General features: G+C 35.9%; 1 protein-coding gene across 1 annotated transcript in view; it reads left to right on the forward strand.

Annotated features, from left to right (window-relative positions):
* Positions 1–13,282, forward strand: part of KIF18A (kinesin family member 18A) — a 78,981-nt gene that overhangs the window by 57,114 nt on the left and 8,585 nt on the right. Inside the window, exon 15 of the mRNA XM_014545201.1 lies at positions 12,837–13,278. Within this exon, the coding sequence (XP_014400687.1) occupies positions 12,837–13,278 (442 nt within the window). The remainder of the gene's footprint in view (positions 1–12,836; positions 13,279–13,282) is intronic.

The following is a 13,282-nucleotide window of genomic DNA, read 5'->3' on the forward strand; positions in this document are numbered from 1 at the left end:
TTTCTGTGCTTTTGTTCGTTGTAGTTCGCTCTGAATTAATTACTTGTTCTTTGCCTTTGCTTTAGTTTTCTGTTTTGTTTGGTTGTTTGGGGGTGTGGTTTTTGTTTTTTTTCTTATTTATTTTGTAAGAGTTCTTTCCAGATTGATAGATATCTGACCACACACACACAACACATAGACATAGACATACATATATACACATACAAGAGCTCTAAACCATTTGCCATATATGGTACCTTTTTTTCTTTTTTTTTTTTTTCATGGTGATTAATTTTCTGTAACCCCATTAAAATGATAAGATTATCCATATTTTGTGCACATTTATGTTCTCTTTCCAATAATAGGAGCAATAGCATCTCATTTGGGGGGAGATGAAAGGGTACATTGCCTTCTATTCATATTTTGGGTCTGTAAAGAAAATTTCATATTTTTAAGTCTTCAATATAATTATGTATATTATTACTTCATATTACTTGGTTTTTTTTCTGACTTTCCCTGGTATATTAACAAGAGACTTCAGTTCTGCCAACAAATATGATTGATATTATGACTTTAAGCATGTCACTTTCTTGCTGTGAGCAACAAATTATAAAAGAAGAAAGTTAAATTTAAATGGCCATTAAGATCATCTAGTACTAATTCTGGTTCTGTGACTTTCCTGGTGGTCTGTAATTAGTCAGGAATTCCCACCATTTTAAAGTGGGAATTCAGTAAAAAAAAATATGGATTGCTAAAGTAGATAAGGGTTTATATTACTTGGGCCTTTCATTTTTTTGCTACTAAGAAACATGTGGAAGTTTTATTTTTCCTCTGTAACAGGCACTTTGTTTAAAATTATTTGGATGTGACTTGTTAATAGTTTGATTTTAAGTCATTTCTTATAATAATTAAAAGAAATTATTTCAAAGTAAAAATATATTGATGTTTCTTAAGACTACCTTTATGAAAATGGACATAAAACCATTTTGTTTTTTCTACTTTCTATTGAGATATGTACTCCATGACTTATAACAACCTTCTAATGTTTACCTAATATTTCTAAGACTACTATTTATCTTAGCAGGATTGTGTAAGAAGTGGTATACATGTCATATAATATTACATTTATACTTATATTGATGTATGTAACATTTAATCTCAGGACCTATTTTAGGATAATTTTTATAATAAAAATGAAAGTTATTTTTTAATATATTTTTATTGATTTCAGAGAGGAAGGGAGAGGGAGAGAGGGAGAGATAGAAACATCAGTGATGAGAGAGATTCATTGATTGGCTGCCTCCTGCACGATCAGGGATCAAGCTCGCAACCCAGGCATATACCCTGACCTGGAATCAAACCATGACCTCCTGGTTTATAGATTGATGCTCAACCACTGAGCCACCGCAGTCAGGCAAAATGAAAGTTATTTTTAAAAATCTTTTAAAAATAAGTCTATACTTACATTTCTTAAAACTACTTTTAAGACATGAAACAACTTTCTGTTTGTTTTGTTTTTTTCCTACTAGAAACATTTCTGAGTCCCTAGGTAAATAAATGTGTGGATTAGACTTCTTGGAGAAATGAATATTAGAAATGAAAGTTAGAAAGAATCAAGTAGATTAGATTGTGCTCATAGGTGGACTCAAATAACTTAAAGAACAATACAACCAATGAATGCATTTTAGATGTTTCTCTTGAGGTACAGGCAGTCAGTTATTCTAATGTGTTCTAACATACTTCTTCATGACACTCTATATTTCATTAATAAAGTCAGAATAGTCAATGCATTACTTCTTTACATTGCTATTAGTTGATCATATTCCTTAAAAATACCAGAAATTCGGGGGAAGAGATGTCAAGTGTCAAACTTTGTTTACTTTATAAACCACTTAGCAAATTTAAGTTAGTGGTCCAGGCAAATTAATTCTAATTTCATTATGCTTTTTACTGTTTTTGTTTTTATTTTTAGCTTCTATTAATGTTCATATTATTAATATAGCACATTTTATTCTACACAATACTACACAAACTACACAAATGTTAATGTATTTACATTGTAATCCAGATAAAATTGTGTTAAATTTGGACTTTACTGATGAAAATTGTATTTTTTCCTCCATCTAATCCACAACTTTAGTGCTTGCATTTAGAGTTCATTTTAAAAGTGGTTTTAATACTTAAAAGTCTTTTGAAAGGCTTCTAAAACTTGGCAGTCTCAACACAATGTTTTTGTCTGACTTCCTTTTTAAGTCTCTCTATGGACTTACAGTAAACAAAACTTTGAAGCGGGAATCTGTAGCCATAATGCAGGAACAGATGAATAGAACACTAACCACTTTATTCTGAAATGCACATTTTCAGTTGTATATAAGATGCCTTAAAGCACCATATAAATATTTTAAGATGTTTCCTAAACTATTAATGGATAAGTATTACAAAGACTAAGATTGGATTCATTAAACAAAACGTACTGTAGTGTTTAGAAGAGAGGCTCTTCTGTATCTTTCAGCAGCCCTAATTCCGACCACTTTAAAAATCCTGGTTTGAATTGTAGCACATAATCATTTTGAAAGTTATGTTATTTGGTCATATAACCATAGCTGCCTACCTTCTTCCCTAGACTAGGAGTTTATTCATACATTTCTAGCACTATATATGCATTTTTGTTAAATTGTCATTTTTAAGAGAACAGCTTCATGTCTCTTAAAATGGCAATTGGTGCATAGAATTGTTACTTCATTAACATGTGCTTTCAACTGTGTGAGGTATTAGTAAGCCTAAAAAAATCATCTTGAATTTCAGAATAATTGTATTAGACCTTTATAAGTAAAGTAATGCCAAAGTTATTTTTCATTGAACAGTTTCTTTCCAAGTAGATCCCCAACTGTTCTCTAGATTTGTGTTATTCTGGTTTACTTGAAAATATTAATAAAAATTATACTGATTTCTTAAAGTGGCATCCTTTCTTGATTAATCCTCTGAATATTTCTCAACAAACCTATGAAGAAATTACAGTATGTGTTATCTTCATATGAAATCTAAATGTGAAGTTAAAGATGGGTATAAGAAATATAATGACTAAAGCTAGAGATCTTTAGGACATTTAACATATCTGAAAGCAAACTGATTAAATCCAAATGTCTTTTATATCTTATCATTTTTGCTATCCTAAAGTTTATTTTTATTTCTACTGTTATTCTCTATAAATTTTTTAGCTTATCAAAACTACATATGCTAACATTCACATTTTACAAGTGGCTTTCCTGTTCCTGGGAGGAATTTTTTATTTATTTTGGGGACTCATAACTTTAAACTCATTCTGCCCATTTTCCACCATATTGGATAATTTATTTCCAATGCTTGATTGATTCACATTTTTATTAGCCCTTTCAGATTTTACTATACGTAGGTAATTGTCCCACCTTTCTTTTGGTTATATGCTAGAGAAAACATGAGTAGGGAAGTGAGGTGGTAAGCCAGTGGAAAGTGGGGCTAAATAAAGAAAAGATTTTCTCCACCTTCCCGAGGCCTCCAGTGGTTCTCAACCTTCATAATGCCGCGACCCTTTAATACAGTTCCTCATGTTGTGGTGACCCCCAACCATAAAATTATTTTCGTTGCTACTTCATAACTGTAATTTTGCTACTGTTATGAATCGTAATGTAAATATCTGATATGCTATATGTGTTTTCCGATGGTCGCGACCCACAGGTTGAGAACCGCTACAGGCTTAGACTATCTTAGCTCTTCTGTTGGCTTGCCTATTTCATTTCATGTTACTTGCTTGCATGTTTCAGTTAGACTTTTGAATGTAAAACTATAATTTCAGCTAGTTTATCTAGCTATCCCAGAATAAACAAGAAATCTATTTTGGTCTGGGGATTTTTTTTCCTGTATAATCCCAACATTTGATTAATTTTTTATCATGTATGTAAATATCTGTCTTTCTTCCTCACCCTGTGTCTTATCCCCTCTTTTCTCTCTCCACCTCTACCTCCTTTAAAAACTCAGTTTATACTTTTTAAGAAAGTAATGCCTATACATAATTTAGAAAGCTAGCAATACTGTAATTATGGAAGTATTCTTGACCTATTATTACTCACTCGAGGCCCAGTGCACAAAATGTACACTGGTAAGGTCCCTTGCAGCTGCCGACTGGGGCCTCCCTCCCTCCCCTGGCCAGCCCCGCCCCCTGGTCGAACTCCTGGTGGAGGGGACAATTTGCATACTATGCTTTTATTATATAGAATTCCCAATTCTGAGTCTCGTTTTAGCTGTTTCTTCTAATTTTTTCTCTTAATTTCTGGATTTCAAATTTATACTGCTAATTCTTGTTTGTCTTTTTCCAATTTTATACATCTACTTATTTTTTACTTTGGAAAAGATTTATTATATTACATATATATTTCCTCTCTTACCCCATCTTGCCAAAATGTTTTTCACCTTGTTTTAAGTAAATCTCTAGAGTGTATTCAAGTGAATATTGTTCCCTATTGAGCTATGAAGTGTTAAAGTCTCTTTCTTGTACAGTTTTAAGGTTTCTGTATGTAGTGTTTGCTTTCTAAGTACTGAGAACACATTGCTTCATTAACTTCTAGATTCGAGTGTTGCTCTTAACTGTTATGCTGTTTTTATTCATCATATAAGAGTGAATATGCATGTGACTTTTTCTCCCAGAAAGACTTGGGGATCTTTCCTTTATCCTTAGTATTCTGAAATGTCACAACGATATGCCTTGGTGTTGGTCTTTTTTAATTCATTAGAATAGACTAAAATCTGTGGGCCTTTCTCTCTGGAAACCTTTATCTTTTTATTCTGAGAAATTTTCATATATGTATTTATGCACATATACATACTTACATACAAATGCATACATACATACTTTTTTCCCTTCTTTCTATTCTTTGGAACACTTATTAATATGATGTTGGATCTCCTGGATTCATCCTCTATTTCTATTTTTTGTCTTCTGGTATCTCTTGTTCTTTCTGGGAGATGAGTCCTCAACTTTATCTTAAAACCTTTATTTTTTATTTTTTCCCTTCATATTTAAAATTTTTAAGAACCTTTGTTTCCTTTTATTTTTTTTCCTATGTGTAATTATAAATTCTGATTATCACATAGAAAGAAATCCCGTCAAATATCTAGCGACTCTGATTGTGTTTAGTATATATAGCTCCAAAAAAATAGTCAGTTTAGGGGAAACCTAACAATGCCAGTCTTTTTTGTTGTTATGGTTTATCTAAAAAGAACCCTTTGATTTCCCATTTAGGGGATATGTAAGCACAGTTAGCAGTATTTAGAGAAGTAGGAGAAAAATCTATATACATTCATTACTGAGAAATTACTTAATCCCCCTAGTGTCAGCGATGTGTGTTGGCCAGAAGGCAACCTTTCCAGAAGGTAAAACCTTATGTCTTTTAAAAGGGTGACGAAAGAGTAGTCACTTGGAAGTATAGGTGATGCTAATGTGGTCAGGGGAACCCAACTACTTTCTTGTATAGACTTTCAACCAATTCTTCAAATTTAGCTCCACCCTGTGCTTTCATAAACAACCTTATGCCTTCAATTCCTAGGAATTTTCTGTGGCTTTAAAAAGCCAGGGGCTTCCTTCCTCCCACTCCAGATATTAAAATGTTTTTTAAAAAAAGAATATAAAATTACTCAGACTTTTTTCAGCCATAACCTATGCTTATATTTTAATGGATTGCCATATTTATCTCCTCCCCCCCCCCCCCCCCCCCCCCCCCCCCCCTTCTCCCCCCCCCCCCCCCCCCCCCCCCGCATGCGCTCTCCTGGTTTTTGTTTGTTTGGTTGGTTGGTTTTTTTGGCTTGCAGGGTCTGTATGTGTATGCTTTGATTTGTTTTTGGTGCCTTTTTTATTTTTTCAAAATTGGCATCATGCTGTATATTAAATTTGTATACTGCTTCATTTAATAAACATTTCCCTATATCATCAAATAATCTATAAAATATGGCTTGAAAAACAGTGTAATTGTGAATGCTCCATGTTTTATTTAACCATTGTCTTAAAATTGATTTAATTTCTCTATGGTAGGGACTTGACATTGTGGAGTGGTGAAGAATGTGGCATCTGGATTATTAGAAATTCTAGCCTGAGTCTCTATACCAGTTATGTCATTCTCTTATGTTATCCTTTAATTGATCCAGTGAGTTTACTCTGTGCTGCTTATAAGTATACTTTTGCCTATTACTTGTTGATAATCAAGTCGAGATTAAGGTTCAGAAATAGGGGGAAATGTTTTTCTTTTCATGGATCTAACAGTCCAGGGAAAGTAGAAAAGGAACTGTAGCCACAGGTAGTCCCAGCTAGAAATTAGTTCTTTGTCCAAAAGGTTTTTATCTGTGTGTGGTGTGGCCACCAATGCTGGGAGCAAGGCACACAGTATTGGGCACTTTCTGTTCAGTGTTCCTTTCAACACTGAGACAGCTGGGCTAGGACTGAATCTCTGGCCTCTTTGTGCTGCTGCTAATATTCAGACATTGACGTTTTGCTGTATCCCATAGCTTTGTCTCCCCCTTTCTCCCTTACTGCACCTACTCCCCATCCCTGTTCCTAATTAAAGGGACTTTAGTAACATTCTGCAGGTGTCTTTTACTTAACTCCCAGGGGTCCCACTTAAAGGATGAAATGGGGAAATACTGTAAGTTATTCTCCACGCATTTCTTTTTCCAGTTCTAGGTATACAATATCTACATATATAAAAGCCTAAGCAACCAAATCCGGTCACTGTGATACACACTGACCACCAGGGGCCAGACGCTCAACATGGGAGCTGCCCCCTGGTAGTCAGTGCACTCCCACAGCAGGAGCACTGCTCAGCTGACCAACCCGTTTGTCCCAGTGGCCGACCAGCCCGGCAGCAGCCACTCCCTCCCTCAGTAGTCCTTCAGTTCCAATCTCCAGAGAACGGGCCAGGCACCGATGGACCAGTGCCACTGGCATGATCCCGACAGCACCGCCGACCTCCTGGAAGTCGGCCTTGGGCACTGCGGCCACTTCCACTCCCTAAACACTCCGCAAAGAAGAAACGATATAAAAGTGGCTGCCAGATGGCTCCTGATGACTAGCGCCAACGTCAGCGGGACGGATCCAGAACCCAGGCCGGCAAGGGCATCCCATTGCCTGCCCAGAAGGCCGATTGCGTCCCAGCCCGCCCCTCCACCTCGGGACAGGTGCCAGATGCAGGGCTCTCCCTATGGGGACTGACTGGGCGCGATCCCGCAGCGGGCACAGCAGGGCTGGGATGAGTGGGAGCAGCAGGCAGGAGTGGCAGGCGGCGTTGGACTGCAGGTTTCGGCCCGATCCCCACAGGCACTGCAAGGAACCCCACCCGTGCACGAATTCGTGCATCGGGCCTCTAGTCCTTTATAAAGTTGTTGGATATGCAAATGATACTCTTCCCTTATTACCAACATAAGGGCAGGCTTTCTTCTATATCTACTATATGGTCATTTTAAAGGGAATCTGGAAGGGGAGCTGGATGCCTCTACTCAGGTTACTATCTTGGCTAAAATTGGTTGTCTTTTTCATAGTTTACCTTAATATCCCTTTTGTTTCTAAAGCAAAACAAATAAGATGAAGCCAACCAAATGCTAGTTCTTCTAGTGAGAAATTCTTCAGGTATTCAGTGCCTATCATCCTCCCCTATAAAAAAGAAAAGGTTCTAATACTATGTAAATCAAATAGTATTTTATCATTACAGAACCACATTTTTCATTTTCAGGCTTCACTGTATATACATTAAAATGTGTTGATTCCTTTTTAAGGAATTGAATGAAATAATTACAAGGTTTTAGGAGTGGAGCAATCAGTTCCTGTACATGAAGTCATAGTACGTCTATGTCTGGAATGGGAGATAATCTATTTCAGTTGTTTGAAGATGTCTAGAGATGAATTTGCAGAGAATGTATTAACTTAAATCTTCCCCTCATACTTCCCCTCACAACTTCCTAGGAGCTAAAGTCCATTTTCATTACCTTTTCTTTTATCTGCCACCCTTATTCTGGGACCATTTTCTACTACCCATACTCTTCTTACCTTTTCCCTGTCCTATCATGGTAAACACACCCAAATAAGAAATCATATCCTCAAACCCCAAAGGGTATCTGCTGCCTCAAGTCCATGAGCATCTAAACTAGAGGGAAGAAAGCAGATTCCAAAACACCTGTATTTACTTAAATCAGAGCTTCTCAATAGAGGACAGGACCTCAAGCCTATTGAGTTGGGGTGGGGAATGGGTTTCAGTAATGAGAATGCCAATTTTAAGGAAATGACATTTAGGACCTTTAGAACTTTTTTGTAATTATGCATGTGGAAATGGCTCATGGTTTCACGGAAAGTGGTCAATTTCTGTTGTTTATGTTGTGTAAAATTAACACACACTACTCCTTTGTGTGAATTTTCCTCTTATCTTTGTTCCTGATCGTTAGGCCACTACTCACATATGTGTATGTCATTGGATATGTTCTGGATTTACTTTATATAGTTTTTTATTAAAGCACCCTTTCCACCTCTCTTCATTACTACTGCTGCCTCACTAGCCCAAGCTCTCGTTAGTTCTTGCCCGAGCTATAGCAATAGCCTTGTTACTGATTTCCCTGTTTTCTCTCTTGCCCATTCATAGTCTGTTCCCCACACAATAAGCAGAGCAATCTTTTTAAAAACATAAATCAGATCAATCATATTCGTCCTTAAAACCTTCCACAAATAACCCTTTGCATTTGGGATAAACCCAAGCCCTCATCTTGTCCATAAACCCTAACACTGCATGGCTGCCTCTCCTTTCTCCTCTCCCTTGAACTCACCGCACCTCAGTCACACCAGCCTTCTCTCTTTCCCTGCAGCTCAACAAAGTCCTTTTGCACTTTGAGAACAAAAGAGTCATCTCTTGGTCTCCCTTGTTCTGAAAGTTGTAACTACATGATTTCTTTTCTCATTTAAAGGCATTATAATCAGCTTCCAGGTTCCTCCTTTATCATTTCCACGTTACAGACACAAGAATTACAGAATCTTGTTAGATAGTATTTTCCCAAGCTGCATCAAGGGAAACTACAACTGCCCCACGCCTGCTCTTCTGGAAAGTTACTGTATATCCTCTATGGAAAAATACAGCAAATCTCTTTTATAAACTTTGAGCTAGCATATTAGATGGTTCTCGCAGTTTATTAAAATGTACAGTAAAATGTATAGTGCCCAGCGCTCTCCAGCTTGCTATACCCACTTAAAGTGCTCCATTACCTAACTAACTAGCTAGAGGAGAATAATGATTTATTACACTTTATAAATTATATTCAAAGTGAAATATCAGTTGTTGATGGTGTTCTTTTCATTTTCATGGATAAGTGGAGTCACAGTGGATTTACTGTTCAGTTTGAATTTACATCTTTAAATCTTGTTTGGACTCTGGGTATCTCCTGAATTTTTCTTAGCAACAGTCAGCCTACCATCCTGATTGACCATCTATTTTCTGTTCTCTTTTTGTTATTTTATTTGTATTAAATATCTGAGAAGATAAAAATAAAGGAACTGTCTGGATTTGTATTTTCTACATGCTGTATGTCTGTAGCATTTTTTTCTTCCAGGTCCAGTAAAACAGTGGTATTTGAATCCACATTAACTACCCATCTCCATGTTTCTCCTTCAAGTTATCTCCTGCCAGGAAAGCAGAATTATAGCTGAAGATATATCATTATAACATTACTATTGCTCTCACTGACAATTACTACTCAGTCTGATGATAACAAAATTTGATATTGGGTGTACATTTACATTATCCCAGGAACAAGTAGGTAATTCTTCAGTGTCCCATGGCAGACCCCCATGTTCACGCTCTTTACAAGCTATAGGGAAGAATGGTCCACCGTCATGGAAACGTGCCCAGCGCCACTCCATAGATTCTCCCTCTCTAGATATATGGAAGCAAATAGTGACTCTGGGTGATCCTCATCCCTTGGGATTTCATGTTTCATTGTGTTCTATGTTAAATAACACATGTGCCTGCTTTAACAGTACCTTTGGTTTATAGTACAATTTATCATCAGCCTTGATAAACTGGATATCCGATGAACTCAAAGTGAGACATTGTTTTAAATAATTTTTAACTGTGAGTTTTAGCTATTGAAGGAATACTGGAAAGTCAGTGACGACTTTCCCTGTGAAGTAGTAATTCTAACAGTTGAAGCATGTTTATATTTCTAGAGCCTTTCTTTGAACCCTAAGTATTTTATAGATATTTACTAATCCTAGAAAATTCTCTGTATGTAAAAAGGTAGTGTCTCCTTTTTTTAGGGGGGTATTAATGCCCACACTGCTTAAGTGAGTTGCCCAAGGTCACTCAGTGAGTTGTTGGTAAAGCCAGAAATAGAATCCAAGTCTCCTGACTCCCAATTCAGTTCTCTATCCTCACTATAGTTTTCTATCCTCTATATACCCCTGCTGCCTCTCATGGGAAAAGAAGTTAATCTTCCAGCTATTAATAGCCACCAAATTGGTGGTAGCAGCACAGTGGAGAAAAGTAACTGTCTTTATACTGCAGCATTAGTATAAAAATATCTGGTAATGGAAAATTTGACAAATGTCATGTTAAAGGTAGTGGAAAATTATTTTAAGATCTGGATCTCATTTATCTAGTTCTCAGAAAAGTAAAATTTCTTAGTAGAACAGGGATCATATTTTTCTTCCTGTTTTTAAATTGTATTTCCTAGAGGGTAATTGTCAACCTAGCCATAGCAGAGCCTATTGTCAACTAACTTAAAAAGAATAATGCATGTACTGTTGGTGATTGCTATAAGTATATTTTCTAACTTGGTTGGAAGTTTGAATTGCTTTATTGAAATACTATATCACACTAATTTCATTCAGTTTTCAGTGTTAATATTATATAATAAAGCAAATATAACATCAATTGAGAATTTTACTGCATGATTTGAAAACATGGGCAGAGGTGCACGTTATAGTTTCTTCCCTGGACAATACACTGCAAAGTTACTTCATGTGGCACCATGAAGTTCACCAGAATGAAATAGGCAGAGCAGAAAAAATAGTTAAGAAATACGATATATAAGCACACTGCAGCTGATCAATTTATTGTTATGTATGTAACCAGGTTTTTACTCTATACATTTAAAAAAAGGTGCTTGAGAGGTGTTTATGTACTTAAATATTAAAGCATGTCTAGTATGGTGGGACTTTACACCTGAGTTTAAACAAAACAATTTGTCTCTTAATTTTGGACCAATAAACAAGAATTCTCCTACTAAAAATCTCTGTGTATGATATTTCTGTTTAAATATTACTATAAGTCAGGGGTCCTCAAACTACGGCCCGCGGGCCACATGCGGCCCGCTGAAAACATTTGTTTTTTTACTTCAAAATAAGATATGTGCAGTGTGCATAGGAATTTGTTCATAGTTTTTTTTTTAAACTATAGTCCGGCCCTCCAACGGTCTGAGGGACAGTGAACTGGCCCCCTGTTTAAAAAGTTTGAGGACCCCTGCTATAAGTGCTTAATTAGAAGAATCACGGGGTCAGAATTATATGTAAGTGTAAGAGAGGTGGGATTGGTGGAGGCTGGAAAATGCAAGGAAAAAGGTTAAAAAAAAAATCTTGTTATTTGAGACCCAGGTGACTGAGAAGGTAGTGGCAGGAGGTAATTAGAAATAAGGGAGTATAGAATAAGAAAACTAGAGGATCGAGTACATATCCCTGGGGAAATGTATACATTTATTGGATGGAGGAAACAGAAGGTAACACATACTGGAGAGGTAGTAGGGAAATCATTTTAAAAAGCTACAGAAGTTGTAGGATTAGGGCCTAGGAAAGTTTATTAAACTTGGTACTTCCTGGCATTTGGGAGGCTTGCTTTTACAGAGGGATAGAGGTCAAATAAGAGTACTCTGAATTCTTCAAATTAGGCTTATTTATCTTTGGTATTAATCTAATTTTTGCAAGCCTGTAAATTATTATGATACAGGAAATAAGCCACCAGAATGCTTAATTAATTACTATGTGGTGTAGTTACAGATACAATTCTTTCATTCACCTTGGATATCATTGGTTATTGCCATTCTCTTCTTTACTTTAGACTAGACATTCACTCAATTAGTAATAAACTGATGATATTTTACATAGAACAAGTTATAATATGCAACGCCTAAAAATGTTGCATACTTTATTGTTGTCTTAAACCTTAATCAAACATGAAAGCTGGATGGATATTGCTTATGAATTTTATTGAAATTAGTTGCAAATTTGTTTTCATGATTATTCAGTATTTCAAGATAGCTATATCTATGAAATAATATTTATATTAGCCATATGTTATTTATTTTCTGTAATAGAATCTCTTTATAAAGTTATTAGCAATAACTGATGTGTTTTTTTTCCTTTCCAACTTATTTATTTTCTTTCAAATTTTTATAATTTGGCAGAAAATGTGCTTTATTATCGGTGTTTTGTTTTGTTTTTAATCCTCACAAGGATATGTCTTTATTGATTAGAGAGAAAGAGAGAGAGAGAGAGAGAGAGAGAGAGAGAAGCATCTATTAGTTGCCACTGTACATGACCTGACTGGGAATCGAACCTGTAACCTTTTGGTATATGGGACAACACTCCAACCATCTGAGCCACCCAGCTAGGTCTTGGTTTTATTTTTTTAACTAATATGGTTATTGGAAAACTTTACACAATCCAATATACAGATGATATGTCATAGAAACATACACTTGAAACCTATATAATCTTATTAATCAGTGTCACCCTAATAAATTTAATTTAAAAAACTCTAAATTTAGGCAACATTATTGAGATTCTTTTTAATTTTGTTGAACAGGCACATCTTCAAGTGAATCTAATCTGCTTAACATTCCTTCACAAAAAAGAACTCGAAGAAAACTAATGTCTTCTCCATTGAAAACAGAACCTACCCAGAAGTCTGCACTGTCTGAAAATATACAGCTCAATGATTCTTTCAGCAAAGAACTTCAGCCTATTGTGTATACCCCAGAAGACTGCAGAAAAGCTTTGCAAAATCCATCTACAGTGACCTTATTAAAACCATCGTCTTGTACTACGAGTGTTCAGGCCGCCGGCTCAAATATATACAGTGAGAATTCTCTGAAAATGTCATCTGAAGTAGATCTACCTGTTATCAGGAGAAAAGAATATAGACAGGAGGATTTGGACTCCATGTTTACTATATGTGAAGACACCGGGAGATTGAACAGCAAATTACCTGAGCAACAGTCGGTATCAAACAATAACATTGTACAAAGGTAT

Source organism: Myotis brandtii, unplaced genomic scaffold (assembly GCF_000412655.1).
Source record: "Myotis brandtii unplaced genomic scaffold, ASM41265v1 scaffold399, whole genome shotgun sequence".
Lineage (NCBI taxonomy): Eukaryota > Metazoa > Chordata > Mammalia > Chiroptera > Vespertilionidae > Myotis > Myotis brandtii.